The following is a 26,296-nucleotide window of genomic DNA, read 5'->3' on the forward strand; positions in this document are numbered from 1 at the left end:
TCTGTAGTTCAGACTAGTGCTAGGACTTTAAAAAGTCTGACTGGTAAACTCTGAATTATTCCTTCCATGATCTCTTTGCTGAAGCATGAACATCATTTTCAAATGCTTTGATATATTGACTTTGTTCCCTATTGCAGGCATTCAGCACAGAACATTTTTTTAAAAAAAGAATGTCTTTTCAAAAAAGGTTTGTGGGAGAGAATGAATATGTATCTTTTTGAGTAATTGTTTTTAAAAATCTGGCAATTTCATGAAGTCTGCCGAGAAGCTTCTGTTCTGTGTCTTTGCCTGCAGGTCTTTGCCTGCAGGTCCTGCAGGAATATGTCTTATTCTGGCATTTGAACCACAGAAACTTCAAAGATTTATTCTGGTTTTATATATCTATTTTTCCATTTGGGAATTCCATAGTCACCTGTAGACTCTGTGAAAATCATCAGGGAATACAGGTACATAGTAAGAATCTGTGGAGGTCGGTGTCGAGAGGTCGGTGTTTATCCATCATAATGCCACGAAGGCTGTGTTTAATTTAAATTCCCTTCTGCAATTGCTGGAACTCTGCAACATTTCATTGGTTGCCTTTATTACAGACACAGAGTAGGCCTGGGACATGGAGGGGTTATAGTATAATAACTCAGACTAGTCAGTGTAGCATACCTAGTCTTCAATAAATCTCTCATTGGCCTTTTTCTGTTTGGTGAACTTGTGTGTGTGTGTGTGTGGGGGGGCATTTGGAGTGAGTTCTTATCCCACACTTATCAGTGTTAAACTGGATGGACAACTCATAGCTTGGGGTTTGACTGATCTAAATTCTCCATCATTTGGCAGCCCAGTTTGATTTTTTTTTTTAAAAATGTTACTTTCTGATTTGTCATCTGCAGATTTGGAATCCTTACGTATGGTATACAGTTGTAATAATAATTTTTAAAATGAAGATTTTGAGGGCTGAAATCTAGATAGAGGTTACTTTGTAATGCTAGATTTCTGCAGAGATCAAGTCCATAATAAAGAGCAGCTTCAGACATTATGAAATAGGACTGACTCATCATGAATAAATAATGCTTCCTATTTAACATCCAAAGCAGAACTACCACATCTTTTCCATACTGTGAGACTTCAGAACTCCAGTCCAGATGCAAAGGCACTGCTTGCTTCCCCAGGGAGAGAAATGCAAGTTCTTATTTTCTGGACACTACAGTGTTTGCTTCTTCATAACATCTGAAACTAATATTAGAAATATATATTCAACTCAACTTATTCTGTTGTTGACTTGCTCTTACACCTATTTCCAAGTATGCATACTTGAAACCTTAGGCTGAAGTAGTTTTTCTAAGATTTTACTAAACTCAAAAGGTGCCTAGTGCAAAACAATGGCTGATGTCCTCTTCCCTTGTAGATTAAATCTTCCCCTAGACCATGAATTGTGGCTGTTGGTAACTTTTTGTTACAGAGGTTTATGTAATTTACTTCGTATAGCTGGCGATGTGTACAAATGAAATACAGATTATTTATTCATTTATTTATTTGCAAAGGATCTGTGGACTACCAGTAGAAATTTTAAATTGTTTTATTGTTGTGACTTGATTGATATTTTAACATCTTGTATGCTGATTTGGGTGCTGCTTTGGTGGCAGAGAATGCAGTATAGAAATGCTAGGAATTATGTGCGAGGTGGGGAGCATTATTAATCTATGGTAAACATATTCATAATATATTTGGGGCACTGTGCTGTGGCAGGTAATTTTAAATATTATGCCCTGATTTTTATTGATGTGAGCTAGCTGATAATTAAAATAGCGGATGGCTATAATATCAAACTGATGGCATTGAAATAGACATTTCAGTGCCTTGAAAATCTATAAGGTCCAGACACCTGTCATCCTTCATAAAAGGGCAGGAATTGTACAGTGTGCAATTCTGGTGATTGCACCATGCATTATAACGCCGGCAATGCAATACTATAAATGTTAGTTTGGAAGTAAGCTGCATTGAGTTCAGTGGCACTTGCTGTCAGGTAAATATGTATAGAATTGAAGCCTAAGACTGTAATTCTATACACATTTGTTTTAAAGCACCTCCCATTGAACAAAGCAGGACTAGCTTCTGAGTAAACATGCATAGAGTTAGATTGTTAATGGACAATAATCCTGTTTCCAGTTCCTTGTGTTCCTCCTTGTTGCCAGCCTAATTTTGGCATGGTGCCAATTAGTAGAGTTTTTTGTTTTGTTTTTACAAAACTGTTCACTTTTTTTTAATGAGTAGATTAACCAAATATGATTATTGGACTGCCTAATAATGATGAGGTTGCCAATTGAGCCAGCTGCTATAACACATGTAGGCCATTTGAAATGGAAGCTTTTATTAGCAACTTCTCAGGTGTTTGGCTTCGAATCCCTTTCGTGTGTGTGTGTGTGTGTGTGTGTTTACACATGTCTATTATTACTGTTGCTTTTGAAATGTTTGCAATACCAGAACAAATTCCAACATGTAATTCCAACTTTACAGGAATGGATGGGGGCTAACAAGCTTAAACACAATCTGAACAAGATGAAGGTGCTGTTAGCCAAGAATGGTTAAACCTGTTCTTGATGGGATTGAACTCCCCCTGAAAGAGTAGGCTTGTAGTTTGAGGGTGCTCCTGGATCCATCACTTTCCCTGGATGTCCAGGTGGCAGCAGTCACTGAGAACCCCTTTAATTGACACTGGCTGCAGCCTTTTGTCTGGCAGTCCCAGGTTGGAATATACATCTCATCCTTTGGCAGCTCCATTGGCTGCTTCTTTGATTCTTGGCCCGATTCAAAGAATCAATAGAATCAGAATAGTAGGGTTGGAAGGGGCCTTTAAGACCATCAAGTCCAACCCCCTGTTCAATGCAGGAATCTGGTTTTGGGCTTTAAAGGTGTAAATGGTCTATGGCCAGGTTACCTTAAGTACCCCCTACTTCTATATAAGCCTGCCTGGGCATTATGATCAGTCTTGGCGCTGGAATACTCTCATGTTTAAGACCTGTCATTCAGGATATTGAGCTTTTTTCATCATAAACTCAAGCCATATTTATTTCAATGGGCTTTTAGTGTGTAATTTTGGATATTTTTCTGCGGCCTGATATTACTGTGATTCCTACTGTGTTGTGTACCATCTGTTTTATATTGGGTTTTTTAAATTAATTGCTTATTTGTATTGAATGTTATTATTACTGCTTTTTTATCTATGTTGTGAGCCACTCTATATTAGTAGAAGAGCTAGTTGGAATAATTAATAGTAATATAAATAAATCTTCCTTCAGCCTTATTGAAGTAGATATCTAAGCATCTTAAGAATATAATTAGCTTGTACCGTACAATCCTAATGCAAGCAAATTTTGATCAGTTTTCATGAGATCAAGATCACATTCAGTTATCGTTATTTGCAACACTGATAGAAGGAGAATTGCTGACAGCCATTCCTTAAAGGTTTTTTTTTATGTGGTGCCCAGCCATCCCGTTGTTTACCTTCACTATCTGGTAATTAGAAGTACTATGGCTCTGAACATAGAGGTTCCACTTAGCTCGAAAGCACCAGGCACCACTGGTGAGATATATGTAATCATTCAGGATATTCATAGAAATCATAGGATCATAGAGTTGGAAGGGGCCTACAAGACCCCTCTTGAGTGTCCCCCCCCACCCCAGGAAGCGTGATTCTCAGGCGGTCTCCCATCCAAGTACTAACCAGGGCTGACCCTGTAGCTTCTGAGATCAGACGAGATCAAATGTCTCAGTGGTGACTAAAACCACATGCTACATAACAGTGAACAAATGGCCAACGCAGTTCATGATGGCATAAGAACACCCTGAATATCAGGATATATGTGCATTAATGACCATTAATATTGTTTTCATCCATGCTATATCTATATTTTGAGCCTCATGGTTGTGTTAAACAGTGCTTTAAAAAGCTGCAGTAGATGTTATCATCACTGCTATACCCCATCTGATCACTATCCGCAAATGGCTGGTTTGGTTTTCCAGCTCAAAATACCACAATACACAGAGCAAAGGTATGTGGCAACTACTCAGCAAAGTATCATATGACCATACCAAGTCAATACTTAAACTAAGCAGTGTCTCACTGTTCCTATCACGATGATGATAATCTGCTTTATTTCTGTCACAGAGTTAGGATGCAAGAGGTTAAATTGTAGAAACTGTTTATAGTCTGAAAGTCTATGTCTGACCTTTATTTCACATATATACCCAACCTGCCTTTCTAGAGCAAAAAGTGCATGGGGATTATTAATGGTTGACCTTTTGTATACCCCCTGCCCAATATCGTAAAGCAGATCTTGCCACTGTGTCAGTTTTGCCAGAAGTGTTGTATAAATATGCAAACTTGTGTTTTGGTAAAGGTGTTCTTTTAAAGTTAGAAAAAGTTAGGATTCCTTTCTGGAGTTCATGCTGCATGTTCTACAAGGAAGGCAAGGAGAGAAGCCCCCTTGTGAATCTCCAAATTATTTCACACTTTCAGATGCCTGAGGTAGGCCTATGGTTGCCAAACCCATACCCATGCATTCCACTTATGTCCTCCTAACCCAGATCCCATTCTCCCCATGATCCTAATCTCCTAATCTTCCCCCCTCCCCCTTAATCCCAGAGCTAAATTTCTTTCCGTGCTGTGCCTAACTTCCAGCCCTGAAGTACAGCATAGACTGAAGAATAATAGTTTATGTTCTAAAAGGTTGCATAACGTTTAGTAACTTATTTTTTTCTAATTGCGGTATCAGTACCAGAGTTAGAGAAAAAAATGTCACCTAAAAGTGTTAAAATTGACCAAAAAACTACCAAACTACACTCAGACAAGAATGTCGTAAGAAAGCTGCATGCGTAACAAAAGGAAGGACAAGCCATGATGGTTATTGCAGCCTTTGCAAGTGAGTTGAGGGTTACTTTATTAGACTTACAGTGCAGTCCCATACATGGTCACTGAGAACTGTGTTCAGTGAGGCTTACTCTCAGGTAAGTGTGCATAGGATAGGCACCTTAGATTTTTTACAATATATAATTGTAATTTTTGTTTAACCTTTGAGGGTTCAAACATTACATGCAAAAGTATCTAAGAAAATCCATCCATCTGTTTCCATCTTTTATAGTATAAAGCAACTTTGAAAGGAGTGATTTGGAGTGGGAAATCAGAAAGGAGGGTTACTTAACCCAATCCATCAATTGATACCAAACAATTTGCATAATGTATAAATTTGGCCACCCAGATTTGGGGGACTGGAATATGGCAATCCTGTGTTGAGAGGGTTGCACCATCTCTCCTTTAGCATTCTTTCAAGCATCCCTGGAAAAATTGGTGAAAGCTTTCACAGAAGAACAAAAATATGAATAGAATGCCACCTTAATTTCAGTTCAGCCCTATTTGCAGGTAAATGAAAATGAATGGGGAGGTTTTCACAGTCAGGGTCTCTCCATGACAGCCCACACGTAGCCCCATGTACATTGCCACCCAAGCGCATAGCGTGGGCCACCCTTGCTGTATTTTCTGCTGAAATAAAAAGAGATTTTTCATGCTGAGTTCTAAGTCTACTTTTTACTTTCCATTTTTTCACTGATAAAAATGTATTGCTCCAGAGGAAATCAAATCCAATCTTCAATATATTTAGCATGAAAGCAATAAAGAACATTAATGCACTTCAGAAGGGAGAGAAATGTGGGCTGGTATCATCTGCCACTTCGAGAAGGAGGGATCACCATGGAAACTGTTTTCGTTGAAAGCCATGCACTCCAGGCATTGAATGTGTAGGAAAGCAAGGGGAGGGCTGGGGGAAGAAGGAAAATTCTTGTTCTTTTTCCTCTGTTGCTACAAAAACGCTATTGGAACTTTACAAAGAAGAATAATTAATTATAGATAATGGAATTATAAAATGTGTATGAATTCGAATTAGTATTACACTGCATTGGCCTTTACATGGAAGTGGGTTTGAAGTAGCAGCCGACAAGCAGGATTAGACTACAGAGTTAACAACAGTTTCCAATAATGGTTCTATCCTTAACCACACAGTGAAGCAAAATAGGTATAAGGAACATTTTGAGAATAAAAATATAACAACTATATTACACATTTTCATTCAATAGCTAATATATCATACAAAATTTTAATTTTTGTTTTAAACAAACAATTAGTAGTCCAACCATTTTCATGCATATGTAATAACAATAGTGGTTGCCAAAAAAGGCTATACTAATATATAATATAATATCCAAAACCCAAATACGCTTCGACTGGACTGGTCTTCAGTGGGAAGAAAATATATGAAACATAATTAGAGCTGCTGTTTTAAATCTGTATTTTAAACTCCTGCACTGCTGCTAGGTTTTATTGTGGTTGTATTGTTATATTGTGGTTTTAATGTTCTATATATTTTAAATTGTTTTATTGTGTGTTGTTTGGTTTTAATTTTTGTGAACCGCCCAGAGAGCTTCGGCTATTGGGCAGTATAGAAATGAAATGAAATGAAATGAAATGAATGAATGAATGAATGAATAAATAAATAAATAAATAAAAAACAGATTTTCAAAATTGAACCTGCAAAGCAAAAAATGCACATAATTAGAAATACCTGGGATAATGTTTGCTTGCTAAAATAAGCAAATAGATGTAAGCTAATAAAAATTCTTTTTACCAGTGAATCTTAACTATGCAGATTCTATATTCCTCATCTTGCAGTTAGTATCTAAATGCACAAACTGGGAAGGGAAGCACAACAATTCCCCCCTGCATCCTAAAGCATGTAGAGAGCTAAAGAGCCATCTGGTATTAATTTCCAACAAGTGCCTTTACCACAATTAACTTTGCTCCATAATAGAAGGTAGCTTTAATCCATGACTCATCAGCTGCACTTATTTTTGATGCTGCAAATCCTCTACTTTCTGTTATCCAGAGACTCACTACTTATTACAGTTGCTGAGAGGAGATCCTGATCCTGCAGCTACTGATTTGACTGATCCAGTGCTGTAACAAGGATTAATAAAGTCTGTAATTGCTGCATTAACATGGTTCCCATGATCATTTAGTATGGAAAGAGGACAGAGGGTCAGGATTCCCTTTTTGCCTGGCTGAGAACTTCAAGAGCCAAATCAACACTCAGACCTGAGGCTGCATTTCTAAGGCTTTAATTCTATTTACATTAATGAGGCATACAGATGCAAATTGCTAGAGACTCACAGAACACAAAAGAAAACAGCCTTCTGGGAATTCAAAGGGAAACTAGGAAAGTTGATCTCCTTTTGGGGAAAAAGGCGGCAATCTCTCTTAACTTAAGGGGTGGGAGGGGAAGATCTCCCCCTCTCCCTTGACACTTCCAGGTGCAGCTGTTGACACCAAGCCAATCGGGCAGAGCACCAAAGTTCAGCCCCTGAGACTTCCCGCTTGCACCTGCATCTTGCATCTAAAACTTCAGGTTGTTCTTCCCTCACCTCCCCCTGTCCGCTATCACTCCGAGGGATGTGTGAAGGGGGGGGCTCTCCATGCCGCTGTGCCTCTAAAGCTTGGGAAAGTTCCTCCCCCACATGTTGCAGCTCTTCCTTAGAATCTGAGCTATTCTGACACTCTATATGCTCAGAGGCAACCCTGACACAGAGGGACATGCTCCCCTTGGCAGAGGAGGCACACTTTGTGACCGACCCATTTGTAAGGTTCCTCCTGTGCAAGCACCGAGTCACTGCTGACCCCTAGAGGGACGCCGCTTTCGCTGGCATTTTCATGGCAGACTATAGCGGGGTGGTTTGCCATTGCCTTCCCCAGTCGTGACTACCTTTCCCCCAGCAAGCTGGGTACTAATTTTACCGACCTCGGAAGGATGGAAGGCTGAGTCGACCTGAGCCAGCTACCCGAGACTCAGCTTCCGCTGGGATCGAACTCAGGTCATGGGGAGAGTTTCGGCTGCAATACTGCAGCCTACCACTCTGCGCCACACGAGGCTCTTAACCCATTTGTTGTTGTTGTTGTTGTTGTTCAGTCGTTCAGTCGTGTCCGACTCTTCGTGACCCCATGGACCATAGCACGCCAGGCCTTCCTGTCCTGCGCTCTCTCCCGGAGCGTGCTCAAGTTCATATTCATTGCATCCGTGATGCTATCTAGCCATCTCATCCTCTGCCGTCCCCTTCTCCTTTTGCCTTCAGTCTTTCCCAGCATCAGGGTCTTTTCCAGGGAGTTTTCTCTTCGCATTAGGTGGCCAAAATATTGGAGCTTCAGCTTCATTATCTGTCCTTCCAAAGAGCAGTCAGGGTTGATTTCCTTTAGGATGGACTGATTTGACCTCCTTGCAGTCCAGGGGACTCGTAAGAGTCTTCTCCAGCACCACAGTTCGAAAGCATCAATTCTTCGGCGCTCAGCCTTCCTTATAGTCCAGCTCTCACAGCCATACATTACTACTGGGAAAACCATAGCTTTGATTAGACGGACCTTTGTGGGCAAGGTGATGTCTCTGCTTCTTACTATGCTGTCTAGGTTTGCCATAGCTTTCCTCCCCAGGAGCAAGCGTCTTTTAATTTCATGGCTACAGTCACCGTCTGCGGTGATCTTGGAGCCCAAGAAAGTAAAATCTGTCACTGCTTCCATTTCTTCCCCTTCTATATGCCAGGAAGTGATAGGGCCAGATGCCATGATCTTAGTTTTTTTAATGTTGAGTTTCAAACCATAAATCACAACTGACCTTATACAAGTTCCATATGCAAATTTTCTCACTTCCATTAATGGTTTATCAGTTCTCTAGTCAGTGCGACAATTTAGGGATGTACGAAAGTCACTTACCTTTTCGAAGAGTGATATTCGTGGGGGGGGGAGGTGCTCCGTCCCTCCCCCTGAATTTCTGGCCGGGGGGGAGGCGCTCCATCCCTTCCCCCGAAATTCTGGCCGGCCGGCTCCACTCCACAGGGATTCTGCGGAGCCGCCAGCCGGCTCCGCCAGCGGCCGGACATCCGGGAATGCAAATGGCGGCGGCCGTAGCCGCCGCCGTTTGTGTCCCCACAGTCAGCCGTGATAGGCTACGTAAATGTTTACGTTGCCTATCACGGCTGATTTAAAAGAAAAAAAAAACGCGCGTATGCAAATGGCGAAAATAAGGGGAACGCAAATAGTCTACGCTATTATTTTCCTTCTTTTCGCCGTCTTAGTCTATGTAAATGTTTACGTAGATTAAGACGTGTCAAAATAAGGAACGCAAATGGCGGCGCCCATGGGCGCCACCATTTGCATACGCGTGTGTTTTTTTCTTTTAAATCAGCCATGATAGGCTACGTAAACATTTACATAGCCTATCACGGTGTTTTTTAAAAATCTAGCCGTGATAGGCTACGTAAATCTTTATGTAGCCTATCACGTGTTTTTTTTTTTTTAACTGGAAATGGCGGCGGCGGCTGCCGGTCGGAAGACCGGCTGCCACCGAGCCGCCGCTGCCGCTGCCGCCAGGAAGATCCACCCAAGGTAAGTCCCGTCCCGGGGGGGGGGGCGGGGGGGCAGACCGTTCCACCACCGATTTCGGGGGGCCAAATGCGCTGGCATTCGGCTTCCCCAAGATTCGTGGCGAAATTCTCTGACATCCCTATGACAATTATAAATTCTAGCTGTTGTTGCTCTTCGAATTGATCTGGCAGTAACTCCCATTTTGCATCATATGAACCAAAATTGGAAAAAAAGCTGCTGCTTTTCCCGATCCTGTTTGGGTACATGCCATTAAATCATGCCCTGCCAGCACAATAAGAATGCCATATTTCTGCACTGGAGTAAGTTTAAAATATGCAGCTTTAACTTTGTTCTTCATTAATGTTTGACATAAATCAGCTTCTTCAGAGGTCATTACTGCTGATGGAGGATCAAATCCTGACGCTTCAACAGGAATGTTATCATATTTGTCAAAGTTCATGCCAGTTTGGTGCAAATGTGACATCTTCACTGTCTGATAGTGGTAGTGGTACATATGTTACCTTTGGACCTGTATAGTCACCCCTTTTGGTGTCACCATCCAATTTCCACATACTTTTCCCAGAACCTCCAATTATTTCTTCCTTTGTAGCCCCCTCTGCCTCCAGATCCTCTTCCTCTGTTTTCAAAGTCACCTGCTGGAGCAGCAAACCCTCCTCTTTTAAAACCAAAGCTGCCAGAGTTCTGTCTCCCTTCTTGTGTCTCATTTTCATAATTTGTAAATGCCCCAAATTCTCCTCTTCTACCTCTGACTGATCCTCTTCCACCCCTATGAGCACCACCACCATACCTCATTCCTTGAAAACCTCCTCTTCTCTGAAACCCTCTGCTTGACTGACTGTGTTCATTATCAGCAACTTCTCTTTCAAAACCTGAACACTTTCTTCCTTCAAACCTATTACCTCTGTTTCCAGAAGTCCTTCCACTTCCATATCTACCTGTTGGTTAGTCTTCTGTATTTGGTTTTTCACCACACCTTCAGATCTCCAGCCCCAAGAAACTCTGTTTTCAGAGGAAAAGCTTCCTGGTAGCTTTACATTCTGACCGAAATTGCATGACATTTCACTGGTTCTTGCAGATAAGATGCCCAGCTTCTGGAAGATGGGCTTGGAGATGGGCAAGGCACCACCGGCACCTCCTCCTCTGTTATGATTGGTGATCTCTGTGTCCCAATCCTCATCACCCATGACAGTGGGCTGCAGTTTCACGCACTCTATACTGGTCCGATCCAGCCTTCCAGCCTGCTGGGCTCTGGTCATGTGCCACTGTGCCTTTCCACCAATTGCAGGCCCCACCGGGGCTGCAGAAGTAGTTGAGGTGGGAAGGGGGAGGGATTAGGGCAATAGTGTAGGGGAGTCCGCAATGAGCGTATGCTTGTAAGCATAGCCCACTGGAGCGAAGACCAGGTTTCTGTAGGAGTTGCAGCCAGTAAGGACTATAATTATGGTATATATATTTCCACTGATGAAGACCAGTCTGGTTGAAATGGATTTGGGTTTTGGATATTATATTATATTTTAGTATAGCCGTTTTGGAGAACCAGTATTCTTCTTCTTCATGGTCTCTGTGCATCACACATATGGGCTCCGGACCTCCGTTGAACCTTGTTCAGGAATCTTCGAAAGCTGAGGAATGTTTTTGGTGGGAAACCTTCCCCCACCATCCACTGCACATGTCCAGCGGGTTCCCACTCGCTCTCTCAGTTCTCTTTTGACCACCTACCTGGTTGCCTCTACGGGATCTTTGTCTGTAATAGAGAACATTGTGGTGCTTCACAGTAGTGCTGAGGACTTGTCCTTTTGCTTGTTTTGTTTTTTCAGTTCATTGTTAAAAAAAAAACAAAAAAACTTGGTTTTTCGTCGTTTTTCGTCTTCATCATTCGTGGCGAGCTGCGGCCGCGGTTTTTGCAGTGTATGGCCTCAAAGGCTCCATTTCGCGAATGCATGAAATGTGGAAGCAAGTTGTCTCCAGCTGATCCCCAGTCTCTCTGTCTTTTTTGTTAGGGATAAGTGTATTTACCCAAGGCCTGTTTGCTCTGCCCGTCTTTCACTAAGCAGGCGAGGAGAAATTGATCAGATAGATTGAAAGCGGGGCTTTGGAGGAGAGCCCTATTGGCAGTGGCTTCTAAGAAACCGACCGATTCTAGTGTAAAGAGGAAGATGGTGGTCACAATGTCTTTGCCAAAACCCTCCTCTCTGTAGTCTTCGGGCCCTGTTGTGGACTGAACAGAGTGCCTAATCCAGGGTGCTCTATAAGGGTATCATTAGCAAAAAAAAGAAGCTTTCTTAAAAAGCTGAAAATCTGAAATCTGGGTCAGATAGTTTAAAGAAACATAAGAAAAAGAAGAGTGCCGATAAACTTTCAACATCAAAGGTTCCAACACCACTGTTAATAATCTGGTTCAAATTCTTCCTGTACTGGAGCCAAACTCTACAGCCTCAGAAGGGGAAATTGCGGAAGTGTCTTCCCCACCAACACTTGCTCTGGATCGAGGAAGCTCTCCACGTCGAGATGCTCAGGTTCCCCCTCTTCTATTAGGCGATACCTCACGACATCAGGATCAATTACTTTTGCCTTCTTGGGATCGACAGCTTCCTTCTCCATTCGTAGATCTGGGACCAAGACGTTGATTCCATTCCCCTGAATCTTTCAGATCACTGGACACAGATTGTCGGTATGGGCACCCTTACAGAGAGAGGTCTTGATCTCTACACCGGGATTGGGATAAACGCTCCATTTGCCTCCTCAAAAACTCTATACTTTTGAGCAATGGCATCATTTTCAGGATTGAGAACACTATTATGACCATACCAGATACCTCGGAGCAACCACTCCATCCAGAAGGTGAAAACAGCTGCTAGAAAGATGAGTCTTGGGCCTCAGCAACAGCAACAATCTTACAAACATTGTAGGTGGTTCCGTCCCCAACAGCTGTATCCCACCAAGCCATCATTTGATCACGATTCGCAGTACCAGCTGACACAGCCACACAGGGAACAAACGTCCTCCTCTTAAGTACTGTCAGGGATGTGGAAAGAACAACCTTTCATCTAAGTGGTGGTTTTGACTTTCTGAGATTCATCGTCTGCAGTCTTCCCAGTCAGCCTTCCTTTGGTTCTATTCTTGTTTGGTTCTTCTCCACCTGGAATGCAATAACAACAGACAATTGGGTGTTAAATATAATCAAGTCGGGGTTACAAAATGGAGTCCCATACCCTCCCTCCATTGGGTACTGTTTGGGTGATGCCCCCATCAGAAGGCTTGCTTTTGGAGATGACTACTCCAGAAGGGTGCAATTCAGAGAATTCTACCATACCAAACAAAGAATGGTTTCTTCTCCCGGTATTTTATGGTACAAAAACGGAAGGGAGGACTGCAGCTGATCCTAGACTTAAGAAATCTGAACAAATTCATTACTCCCAGAAAGTTCAGAATGACCATGTTGGCACTGATCCTCCCCCTCCTCCGGAAGGGTGTTTCGTTTGCAGCCATAGATCTGAAGGATGCATATTTTCATATAGTAATCACAAATGCTCATCAGAAACATCTAAGATTCATCATCAGTACCAACATGTTCCAATTTCGGGTTCTACCCTTTGGATTACTACCTGCTTCAAGAGTCTTTACAAAGTGCATGGTGGTTGTGTGTGCATACCTTCGACTTCGGGTTATCGCGGTCTATCCTTACCTACATGACTGGCAGTTATCTTGGATTCCAAAGACTCCCTGCATCGTGCCATCGAGATGTTCTGAACCTTTTGGGAATGTTGGGCCTGTACGTGAACAAAGTGAAGTCAACCTTATGGCCAACTCAAAAAATCCAATTTATAGAGGTGCTGCTGGATTCTACAGTTGCATGCACGTATCTACCCCGACAGTGACAGAGGAAATTACTCACCTTAGCAACTACCCTTTATTCTCGGAAACAGGTCACTGCTTACATGATCCAAACACTCCTGGGTCATATGGCAGTTATGGTCACAGTTGTACAGTGGGCAACACTACAGATGTGACCATTACAGAATTGGCTACTCCGGACCTTCGACTCCACCACCGATGCTTGACGCTGCCAACTGGAGATTCTAGACAGGATAGCCAGTTCTCTCTTGTGGTGGATGCAGCCAGACAACCCGCATCGAGGAGCTCCCTTTGTTCATCCTCCTCCCATGGAGATATTAACAACAGACACTTCCCTATCAGGATGGGGAATGCACTATGGCCCGCTGCAAATCCAAGGAACCTGGTCTGCAGTGGAGACACAGCATCACATCAAATTCCTGGAATTCCTTGCGGTCTGGAAAGTGATGCATGCTTTTGAAACTTACCTGCAAGGAAGACATGTACAGATCCTCACTGACAATACAGCTGTGTTTTGGACAACAGGAAGCAAGGGGGCACACACTCGTCCAAGCTCATGGATATAACAATGAATATGTTCGATTTGGTAATTCAACAGACCATTTTGGGGGGCGCCGTTCACATTGCAGGAGAGGACAATGTTTAGCGGATGCCCTGAGCCTGTCGTATCAGTCCTCCCATGAGTGACGCATGTCTCTGACCATTCTCCATTGCCTATTTCAGAGATGGGGTCACCCAACAACAGATCTGTTTGCATCCCCATCAAATGCAATTTGCAAGAGGTTCTGCATGAGAGCGGGAATTGGCCGATCATCATTGGGTGATGCTTTGCTTCAACTCTGGTGGCAAGGAGAACTGTTTTATCTCTTTCCTCCATTCCCACTCCTCTTGAGGACCCTCCAGAAACGAACAGAATACAGGACAGATTGCATCCTGATCGCCCCTTGGTGGCCAAGGCAACCTTGGTTCATGATCCTACTTTGCCTGTCCAGCAGAATTTCTCCATGTCCCACAGATTCCAGATCTCATCTCTCAGGATTAGGGCAGGATCTGACACCCCAATCTTGACACACTGAAAGTCATGGCCTGGAGAATCTGACAGTGAGCAGCCCTGTTCAATTCCCTTTGGAGGTTCAAACTATCTTAGACGCAGCTAGAAAACCTGCCACGGGTTTCTTTTACAAAGTTTGCAGAACTTGATGGTTTTGATCCATTTTGGGGATCAATTGAAAATGTTCTTTTGTTTCTTCACCACTTGTTCCAAAAAGGATTGAAGCTTTCATCGTAAGGGTTTATTTAGCAGCATTTTTGTCTTATAGAGAGCAAATACAAGGGTTTTCAACCATTACACACCCCACTACCTGACAGTTTTTGTGTGGTTTAAAGAACTTGCAGCCCTGGTGAGATCATTAGTGCCTCAATGGAGCCTCTCTGTTGTTTTACATGCTCTGCTCTCAAGACCCTTTTCTGCTTATGGCTATAGTGGACCTCTAACTGTTGTCTTGGAAGGTGGCCTTTTTAGTTACTGTCACTTCCTCTAGATGTGTTAGTGAAATTTGAGCCTTGAGGGTGGATCATTCCTATTTGAATTTCAACAAGGATAAGGTTGATCTGAGGCCAGACGTTTTTTTTACTGAGGTCTCAGATTTCCATGTCAACCAATTTCATTGCCAACTTTTCCACCAAAGAACAGCCCCCTTCTGCAAAACACAACTGCTTTTTGTTTCCTATGGGGGCTCTAAGAAAGGTTGCCCATGTCGCCTCAGAGTCGATGTTCGTAAAGCACCACAAGTTGGATGTCAAAGTACTTTCAGACTTTGCTTTTGGGCAAGCTGTAATGTCATCAATCTTATCATGAGACACCTGTCTTCCTCCAGAAGGGGGGTTATTAATCGCCCATATGTGTGATCCACAGAGACCACAAAGAAGAAAGGCAGGTTGCTTATCAGTAACTGTAGCTCTTGAGTGGTCATCTATGCATTCACACAACCCACCCACCATCCCCACTTCGGTGTCAATGTCAAATTCGATGTTGGTACCGAGGTGTTATTTTTCTCAGGTCTGAGACCATCCTACGCGTTCTCAAGGAACTGAGGGAACAGGTGGGAACCCAGTGGACATGCACAATGGACGGTGGGGGAACGGTCCCCACCAAAAACATTCCTCATCTTTAGAAGATTCCAGAATGAGGCTCAGAGTAGGCATGGAATCCTTATGTGTGAATGCACAGATGATCACTTGAAGAACTACAGTTACAGGTAAGCAACCTGCCTTTACTATATAGGCATAAAAATCCTTGGACTGCTAATTCGTTGTTTTTTAATATTTAAATTTGTAATGTTGCTATATTTTTATTCTTAAATTTTTCTGTATACCTATTTTGCTTCACTGTCGGACTGCAAAGTTAACCTGAAAAACAGCAATGCCTTGGCAGTGGCTCGTATACATTTTAATGATTTGCAGATCTCACTTACAGTGACCATCTCCAATTTGGTGACCTCCAGATGTGTTGCACCACAACTCTCTACATGCTGCAGCCAGCCATGATGGCTGGAGAATGCTGGGAGTTGTAGTCCAACAGATCTGGGAGGTGCCAGCTTGGGAAAGGCTGACTTAGAAGAAAAGAGAATATTTCCCAAAGTTACCAAAGGAGGAAAGTGTAAACTGCAGAAAGACCACCTCTGTCCCTCTGGGGGTTGTGCACTACCACGTACATCTCCCAAAGACTAGAAAAAGATCCGTTGCTTGGTCTCTCCCACCCACTATTTCCCAGTGTACCAGGAAAGATGTGGACAAAGAGGAATTGGGGTAGACCAAGATGGGGTTTCCCTCTCTTCTTCTTTGTATTTTGTGCAAGGAGAGCTGACTGCCCCACTACCACCACATCCTGTACTGGGAATTCTCAGCCACACCCCAGCCTCCTCTGGTATTTCTTTTATTTTAAAAGCTATCTTGGTACCTGCAGCCCCAAGCAACTACAGGTGTCCTTAGCTCCATTGTTCCAGCTACATCATTCTCCAACACTGCTAAACCATTTAGAAAGAAACTACTTTGAAGGCTTGCATGTCTAGATAAACTCTAAGGCATATCCATGTTGGAGGGTCTGTTTACACATTACAGTCCTGGTAAAATTTTATAATAAATACTTTGAGCTTTCTCTGTAGCATCTACTTGTTATATTTATGGCAGTTGTTGGCAAAACTTCTGTAAGTTCTCCATTCAGTGAAGGAAAACGTTTATATTTGGCAGCCCCAGAAGTTTCCACATGCTTTTGCTGAATGTTTGAAATGAGAGTGAGTTTCATTTAAACAGGTTTTGTGGGTCACAAGTATGGTTATATAAGGATCTTATCCAGAAAAGCACTAGTTTTGTTGATAATTGACTTGACATGAAATATGAGTCCTCTAATACGTGTTTCTTTGTTCCTGTGAAAGTTGGTGATCCATTTTACATAGTTGGCCTTGGTTTCCCATTTGTATCATGGGGGTAATGCTCTGCAAATATTTCAATTATCTTTTATCTGGCTGGGCAAAAGATACTAATTTGATTATAATGACTATGTATTCACAAATGCTACTGAAAAAGGACAGTATGGGCCACATCTATATTTTATAAACAACAGTATAGTTGATTCCAATGAAGTTAGTGCAATCTGTACTGGAATGTGGCCTTTCAGTTAATCTCTCTTACCAGATATGGTGGCAGATGGTTAAAACTTAGCAGATTTTGCTTTGCATGACCCTGATGAAACAGAGGCCTTCAATGTTTCTAAAACTAAAATGTTTCACTAAAAAACTTTTCAGTCCAACAGGTCCTCTTTCTATGCATTTATATATTTGTTGGTTCAGAGAGGTGTGTATAAATTCTACTGCAACCCTCATGGGCGTCTCAGCTGTTGACACTGCCCTGTCTACAATGAAATTGTCTTCCTAAATCTATTCACGGCAAGCAAATGCTGTAAATTAGTTAAGACAAACTTCAGAAAGCATTCATGTCTTAGTAAATATGCTTAGTGCTGAAGAGACAAGGCAATATGGAGAAAATTGTGCAAATATTAATAGAGGCAGCATGGAGCTCATTATTCATCTGCCTGATGCCATCTGGATGTTCATGGCCCAGCAAACATTGGGAGGGAGGAAGTAAGTGTGGAGTGGGCTTCTTGCATAGAGTGTGTATGGATCCATGCAGAGTGGATCATAAAAACAGTGAATATGTTGAAACGTGTTCTTAAAAACACAAAAGAACAGACATAAATGGAAGTCACACTAGAGATTAACATGGCTATCATTAACCAAGTGTAACTTGCTACAGTAACATGTACGACGTACCCACGTGGGGAGCCCACGTGTCCCACCTAGTGGAGGAGATGTGTATCAGTTCTGTGCTTCTCCAGATTTCTGAGGGTAGAACTAGATATTATTAGGTAGGGATATATGATAATTTAATTTATGTTCCAAATCTTGCAAACATGTCCCATTTGCAATGCTGAATGTGAGCAGGAGAGCACGTTTTCTGAAAATATTTGCAAATTCCTGAACTTGCGTTCACATTAAAAAAACCCCTGCACTTTAAAAGAAGAATTTTTGCCAAAATGTGCATTTTCACGCTTTACTTTATGGTGGGAAAATACGCGTTTATGTGTGCTTTATTTTTAAAAATGTGCATTTTCCCCACTCAAACAAAACCAAAAAAAGGAGAGCAATCAAACCTAGGAAATGAGGCAAGGCAAGCTTCAGGGTAGTGTTAGGAGAATCTTACCAATTGCAAAAGTCATTTGCTTGCCCATTCCTATTATGCCCGTTCCTATTATGAAGTACACAGTTGTTCCACTGCCCCGTGTCTCTTCCTTCTAATGTCTCATTTCAATGAGTGAATTTTTTTAAAAAAAGTATTTATTCATAAAATTGTTTCTGCGTTGCCTTTCAGCTCAAAAAGCATCCCCCAAGCCAACTTGCAATTTAAAACTTTCAAAACAATGTTTACACTTTTTAAATAACACACAGCACCATTAAGAGCTGGAGAAAAATAAATTTATTGTGTTGTTCACCATTGCCTTTGTCAGCTAATAAATGAGGCAGGGATGGCACATTGCACAGTGTGTTACAATAGACCAGACTCCCCCAACCTGTTCCCCCCGAGATGTGTTGGGCTGCGAGTGCGGTCATTCCCAGCTAGTATGGCCAATGGCCATGTTGTTAGGGGATACTGGACATTGTAGCCTCCACATCTGGAGGGCACTAGGTTGAGGAAGGCTGCACTAGACGTTGTTAAGGGTAGGAGCGCTGTGTCTCTCATAACATCTAGTTGCACTCTTCAACAGTATCCTGATAGCTGTGTCTTTTATATTTATTAGAACAAGCGGCTTTGGAAGGGGATGATTTAGAGTGCATGTTCACATTACATTCACAGTTAAAGTGCAAAAAAGCAGTGTGTTTTAAGAATATGCTTTTGATTATGTTGCCATTTAAGCAACACATTACAAACAATTTCTTTTTAGCAAAAGGCTTTGTCCCTTTGAATTGTTTCTCATTATATGTGAATAAACCTATCTTTTGCTTATGTGACTTGCTGCAGGGACAGGATGCCAGGATTTAGTCCTATGTAGATTGGAATTGGCACTGTAAACGTTTTTACTGGTGTTATGAAAATAGCTATCTGGTGGCAAGGCAGCGCAATGAACCAGCTGGGGAAAAAGTAATATGTTGAAGAAAAAACCCAACAGATTGAAACATGATCACCAAAGTGAGAAATTACAACTCAAATCGAATTCATGTGGCCAGATGAAGTGGTACCAAGTCATATGCTTATTTTAACTCCCTCTCCATTGGCAGATATGGCTGTGTGTGATTTTAAAAACTATCCATGTATAATAACAGCTAACTCATTATGGCCAGGTACTAAAACTCTAGTATGCAAGATACAAAATTATTTGTTTGTAGTCAATATGTAGAACTAGTAAGCTGACTATAGATAATAGGTGCTTCTGGCTTATTCACTAACCATGATTTAAACCAGGGGTAGGCAAACTTTTTGGGCCTATGGGCACATTTGAGAGGAGGGATCATGAAATTTTATTTCAAAATATAGTTAACAAAATAAAGGTGACAAAAAGAAGAACAAACATAGTACATATAAATCAACATCACTAAAGAAACAAAGGCATTCATTAATTGAAATTCTTAGTCTATAACTTATATGCTTATGGAACGTCTACAGTAAAATGGCCTAAGTTGGAGCTCAATATCTAATGAAAGAATAAAAATACAATTTATACAGCATATAAAACGAGTGTATAGGAGTGTGTTATTTTGTGTGTATGTGTGCGTATTAGTCAGAAAAAAATATAGGCAACTATACTTGGTTAGAATTTGATCAACAGTTTGAAGGGCTTCAGCACAGGAAATAAATGGAAACCATTTATCTTAAAGTTAGGATTCTTTGCTTGCTGCACTTCCTGAGTAAGTTTATACATAGTCATAGTCTCCCAAATTTTATTAATCCACTGCTCTTTAGTTGGTTACTTTGGAGACTTCCAGTTACATGCTATACATGACTTTGTAGCTGCGTACAATTGCTTAAGAAGGTTTTTATGTAGGAATCCAGGATCATTAGGTTCAAAAAGATGAAGAAGAATAGATTTAGGAGTTACTAGTGGTCTAATGTGAAGGAATTCCTGACAGTAATCAGTAACCATGTTCCAAACTCCTGCACTGTTGAACATTCCGAATAAAGATGAAAACATGAACCAATCTGACCACATACTGTCCAGCAATATTGACTATAATTTGGATGTATTAGGTGAAGCCTTGCAGGGGTAGTGTACCACCTCCTCAGCACATTTGGCAATTTGATAAATTGTCCTGGGCACCGCAAGAAATGGGTGCCATGGGAGATGCGGCTAGTTGCAAAGGACCAGGAACATGTACAAAAGACTGAGTACAAGGCAAAGGTGGGGTCTGGGACCCTACACGTTAAATAATTCCTTTGAACCCACAGTTTTCACCACCAATGGAAATGTATTTCATGGAAGATAAACTTTTTCTCTCTTCTTCCCCGCCTCACCCTGCCAGCCAACTCATTCCCTGCTATCTCTTTTTCTCTCTCACTTTCCTTGATGCAATTCCAGCTGCCGGTAAGAAAAACTATTAATTAAAAAAAAGTGGGAGGAGTAGGGTACCTTCGTGGGTGCCAAGAAAGGTGCTTGTGGGCACGTTGGTGCACATGGGCGTCATGTTGCCTACAGCTGGTTTAAACTTAAAACTAAGCATGGTTCCTTGAGTTTGGATATATGGGAAGCTGTGGTTAGTTTAAAATCAGAAGCACTTGCTTCCTATCTCCTTGTGGCCACACCACACCAGAGGAAAAGCGGTGAAGGCATAGCACTTGGGCCAAGGCTTGTGCTGACTTTTTCATGTAAACCAGTGGAGGAGAACATGTCATCGACCATATGTTGTTGGACTGCAACTCCCATCAGTTCTAGCTAGCATGGTCTGTGGTCAGGGATGATGGGAGTTGCAGTCCAACAACATCTGGAGGACCCACACCTTCCCCATCCCTGATGTAAATCACAGGTTAGCGTTGCATCTGAACTAGCCCGTAGTCCGAAATGTGTGTGGGAGAGGGCTTCTGTTTCCTTCCTAGCCTCCCCAAAGGTTCAGAATCGGGAAATGTACTCGATTACAGGGCAATCATTCAGCATCTACTCATATTTTTCTATTAGGTGTGCATATACAAAGCCATTGTGTGCATTTCTATGTTCTTTTTAACAACAATACAGAAAGCTTGTGAAGAAACTGAGGAAGTTTATGTTAATCAGGGACTGAAAACAAAGTATAATACCATAAAACCTAGTCTATCACACAGTGGAAATGGACATAAAAAGCTAAAAATATGTAAAAGCTTTCCTTTGAGAAAAGAAACCCTTAGCCTGCAATACTGCTGCGTTGGAAGCCAATTTTTTTGTTCCTAGTTGTGCTTTGCATTCACTGCGAACTGCATTCAGATGCGACTGCTGAAGACAGAGAGGGAGTAATTGCAATGGAATTAACCTCTGACATTTGTTTCTAAGAATAGCCCTGATAAAGCCACTCGTCAGCGGTTTACCTGCTCACCTTGATGCAATACAAACCCCTTTTTATTCCGCCTATTTAAAGCGCAGCATTTGTAAGTTAACCATTCTCTGCACAAGGATCTGTCTATCTTAGTAAACATATTTGTATTTTCCATTATATTTTTGCTGTATAGTTATTAAATATTTTAAAATAATACGTTTCCAAATGCTGCAGTAAGAGAATAGATTTGGGATATGGATAAAATTGAGTGTCAGTCTTAGAACTTCAAATGCCTCTAAAACGTATTCCCGTGGCTTACAAGAAAAAGTGAAGACACTGTGGAATGTGTAGGATCTGAGCAGCAGTCCTAAGCATTAGGTCCCTGGTCCTCGCTGCAAGGCCTGTGGGCCATTGGTGACTTGCAAACACTCCATGTGCAACCTGTCTCTCTCTCCCTCCCCCTGCTCGATTTGACAGAAGCTGTGGCCAGCCTGTCTGCCGCAAGCTTCCTGTCCCAGCAGCTACAGTGCTTGCATGCGATTTTGCGGTGCTAATCCTTTGCTAGCAGCCCCTTTGTTTCATCCAACTCTTCCTGTGCCTCTGGCCAGCTACTGAGCTGCCTCCTCTGCTGCTGGCTGCCGTGAAAGAGAAAGCCGAGGTGCAGAGGTGTGACCCTCTCCTTTTTCAGTTCCCAGGAGCTGAGTCACCACTGTTTCCCCCTTCATGTCCAGAGCCCAGCATGCTGCAGGAGAGCACGGGCTCTCACCTGCAGCACACCAGTTAGTGACCAGAACACCAGAACAGTGACCAGGTTCACACAATCACCAGCATGGTTAACAAGCCACAGTGGCTTGTTAACCACGCTGTGTGTGCCAGTCACAGCCCACTTTGCTTAATTACCCTCACCGGCGTGGCTTACCGTGTCGTTGCTGCCATGGTAAACAGACAAACCTAGTGAGGGTGGGTTGCTGCCATGGTAAACAAACCACTCAGAATCCATGGGCTGTTTTAGGGTTCTGGGATGATTTGTTAATCACAGCAGCAACCCACCCTTGCTGGGTTCTGAGGACACAGTAGGCTGCACCAGCAAGGGTAATTAAGCAATTAAGACTGGCATGCAGAGCGCAGTTAACAAGCCACCATGGCTTGTTATACTGGTGATTGTGTGAACCAGCCCATAGTTTAATTTGACTTTAATTCAGTTTCTGTTCATAGAAATTATAGTCAAATCAGAAATCAAGGCATTATTATTCCCCCCGTTTATGTTTTTGAAAGGATAGCATCCTTTCCCATCATCCACCTTATCTCAGAATCATGTGGTCTCTGTGTGTGTGTGCGCACGCATGCTGAAAGATTGTAAAGAGATTTATTTGTTAAAACAAATTTAAAAAAAAATAAATGAAGCTGGTCAGGGTTCAAGTAGCCAGAATCAGGAGGTTGATCCTGGAGCAGTAGAGAGAAAAGATGGTGGGGTGTGCGGGGGAAAGAGAGAGAGATGCTAAATTAAAACGTTGGTATGGGGAGGATTTTACTTTAAAACAGTTGCCAATATGGCGCACCTACAATCTGTTGTTGTTGTCATTATTGCTAGTGTGTGTGTGTGTGTGTGCACGCACATGTGCATGTCTGTCCCACCCTGTGTGGTGCGAATGACCCAAACTTAGTATCTTCCTAGCCTCCCCTCCCTCCCTTTTCCTTAAAATGGGAAGCACAATCCTATGCATGTCTACTCAGAAATTAATGCCAGTCAGTTCAATTGGTCTTACTCCCTAGTAAGTGTGCATAGGATTGCAGCCCCAGTGGCTCACTTGTGACTGATCGGCTTGCATGGGGGTTGGGGGAGAGAGAAGGTGGGTGCAAAGTTAAGAGGCACGCTTTCGCACATCCAGATAAAGTACTTTTTAATTTGATTATTCTGTGTTAATTTTAGTAGTGTTAACATGGCTCTCACATTTTTTTCCACCGAAAGTGAAAAATAGTGAAGACCCTGCACTAGGAAGTAAATTGCATTGAACTCAGTGGACTTAAACATGTTTTGTATTGTGCTGCATACCTATATGGCAGGTATGCTAAAAATCTCGTATGGGCTTCATGACTGGCTCCAAATTTGGGGGGAGCTTCAGGTGGGAGATTTTTGTTGGGCTGACCTTCCTGTGTTGGGCTCCATAACCACACAGTTTGTCATTTTACCACTTCAGTGTGCTCTGTTCCCACCATTGGCATCTCCTCAACCTCCCTTTTTTCAAGGGCTGGTGCTAGAGCATAGGAGCCTCTGCTCACCACCACCTTTTCATTGCTACCCTTCCAGGCTGAGGCCAAAGGGAGAACATGGAGTGCAACTTTCTTGCTCTCCTTTTGGCCCTACAAGTGCTTACCTTATTTGAAACAAGAAGCTGAAGCTAGCAAGACCAAAAGGAACAAAAGTCATGCTCCACTCTCTCTGCTGACACCAGATGCCCTTTCCACTGGAAATGGGAGATCAACCCAGATGTCCCTGCAGAATGACCAAAAAGGTTCTTTGTTCACTATTTGTTTGTTGTTTATTTGGTCAGTCGCTTCCGACTCTTCGTGACTTCATGGACCAGCCCACGCCAGAGCTTCCTGTCGGCCGTCGCCACCCCCAGCTCCCCCAAGGTCGAGTCCGTCCCCTCCAGAATATCATCCATCCATCTTGCCCTTGGTCGGCCCCTCTTCCTTTTGCCTTCCACTTTCCCTAGCATCAGCATCTTCTCCAGGGTGTCCTGTCTTCTCATTATGTGGCCAAAGTACTTCAGTTTTGCCTTTCATATCATTCCCTCAAGTGAGCAGTCCGGCTTTATTTCCTGGAGTATGGACTGGTTTGATCTTCTTGCAGTCCAAGGCACTCTCAGAATTTCCCTCCAGCACCACAGTTCAAAAGCATCTATCTTCCTTCGCTCAGGCTTCCTTATGGTCCAGCTCTCGCAGCCATAGGTTACTACGGGGAAGACCATTGCTTTCACTATGCAGACCTTTGTTCACTATTAGAATGGTGAAAAAGATAATGTTGACCTGTCTATACTGTTCCCATTAATAATACATTTTAATTAAAAATTGCATGTCCATATACACCTTCTGTGGTTTTCAGCATGTCCATTATATTGGACAGCATGATTTTTGAGACAAGCTATTGGAGTGAAGCCAGGTGATGGAATACAGTGACAGCAGAGAGCGTTAATTAATATTGTCTTAGGCTGTATTTACTAGTTGCTGATTCCTGAGAATCTAAATGAAAGGCAGGGATAACTAGCACAGTATTCCATCTTGCTTCACGGTTAAGTCTGAGGTAGAATAGATATTTGTTGGGGGAGGCATAAAGTGTTTCTATACCATTTTTTTAGTACAAGAAATGTGCTAGAGTTGTTTTTACTGAGTTGTTATGAGGATTTCAGACGTCTTTCCCCTAGAAAGTACTTCTGTTGCAAAAGCATTGCATTCTGCCAAACAGTAGTATTTCGAAACACTGGAAAATTAAGGGTTGGCCTCCAACCAGCATGTTGGTTGTGTGATTGCAGTGTGAAACGTAGTTGCACAAATCTCAGGTGCCATGTTGGTTAGTGGCTGTGAGACTTCCTTGATCTTTCCTTACACCATTTTATCAACATTTGAAATATGTTCTGTAATTCTGTCTCTGGGATTGGAGGAGTACTCATGTAGCCCTTAGAACATGACAAAGTGCTGAACATCCGCAAGGCTTCTCCTTCATTTTCTACAATACCCACCCACACCTACACCTTCTCTCTCTCTCTTTTAAAAAGATAACATTATTTCATGACTATACTTTCCTCCTTCCCAGCACCAGAAAGCATACGTCCTTAGATTTTTTTAAAATGAAGAACAGACAATCCAGTTGCAGCAAACTTATATTCCCTCCCTTGTAGCAAGGCTACTCCTTCCAATGGGACAGGATATTGCACCACTGGCTGGCTCTAGTGAAGTGCTGTCTGTAAAGCAGGAACGTGTAGCCCTCCAGATATTATTGGACTGCAGCTCCTATCATCCCTCACCATTGGCTATGCTGGCTAGGGCTGATAGGGGTTGCAGTTGAGCAACATCTGAGGGCCATATATTTCATACCCCTTCTGTAAAAGCTTACACTTTTTCCTCACACCAGCCCCCCAGCCAACATTAACACTCCAAACCGGTGACAACAGAGGGAACATAATGTTCGCCTATTGAAGGTGTTCATATGGAGTATTAAATCTTGACAATTCTTTGCTAATGATGATGTCTATGAATTCCCTTAATGATATTCAAGTACAATACAAGATCTAAGTGCTCCACAGAAATTCCACTGGGGAGGCAAAGCCTTGACAGTAGTTGTTCCTGTAACCATATAGGCAATGAGGCCTTTAGATGCCTGTGCAAAGCCAGGCTGCAGTTAACTTAAATTGCCTTTGTCTTTTTCTTTTCAGCTGACATTATCTCTACAGTAGAATTCAACCACACAGGAGAATTACTAGCGACAGGGGACAAGGGGGGTCGCGTTGTAATATTTCAGCGTGAGCAGGAGGTAAGTGCTGGTGAATGCAAAAATGCCCATTTTTATCCTTTTAAAAGAAGCTTCCTGCTGCTTCCTAATCTTTGTGTGTCAGTCTTCACCCTGCTTCTCTTCTAGCAAACTAAAAATTGCAAAAAAGGCCATTAACATCAATAGGCCAGTTTCTGTCTCAAAAAAACACCCTGCAAATGCCGTTTTTCTGCATCCTTTTGCTTCCTTTAACAGTCATTGCAGACTGAGAATCTGATGTAAACTGAATAATGCTGAAACATCATAAATTCAGAGAGACCCAACTGCCTTATTTGCCCAGCGAAGTAATGCTTTTAAAGTCTGGTTTGTTTAATCATTAGCAGGACTTCCCACCCCCAACATACACAACTGGCTTTACTTTGCATAGGTATGCACTGT

At 42.3% G+C, this 26,296-nt stretch overlaps 1 protein-coding gene and 1 pseudogene across 5 annotated transcripts in view; one reads left to right on the forward strand and one right to left on the reverse strand.

Moving 5' to 3' along the window:
- The window catches only part of PPP2R2B (protein phosphatase 2 regulatory subunit Bbeta), a 390,243-nt gene that overhangs the window by 251,788 nt on the left and 112,159 nt on the right, over window positions 1-26,296 (forward strand). For all 5 annotated transcript variants that reach the window (XM_084838723.1, XM_084838724.1, XM_084838721.1 and 2 more), the window contains one exon: window positions 25,803-25,900. In XM_084838723.1, the coding sequence (XP_084694849.1) occupies window positions 25,803-25,900 (98 nt within the window). The remainder of the gene's footprint in view (window positions 1-25,802; window positions 25,901-26,296) is intronic.
- On the reverse strand, window positions 8,731-12,064 carry LOC146354386 (putative ATP-dependent RNA helicase DDX4; annotated as a pseudogene).

The sequence above is a fragment of the Heloderma suspectum genome, chromosome 2 (assembly GCF_057233095.1).
Source record: "Heloderma suspectum isolate Gila_16-S chromosome 2, 16-S_ref, whole genome shotgun sequence".
Lineage (NCBI taxonomy): Eukaryota > Metazoa > Chordata > Lepidosauria > Squamata > Helodermatidae > Heloderma > Heloderma suspectum.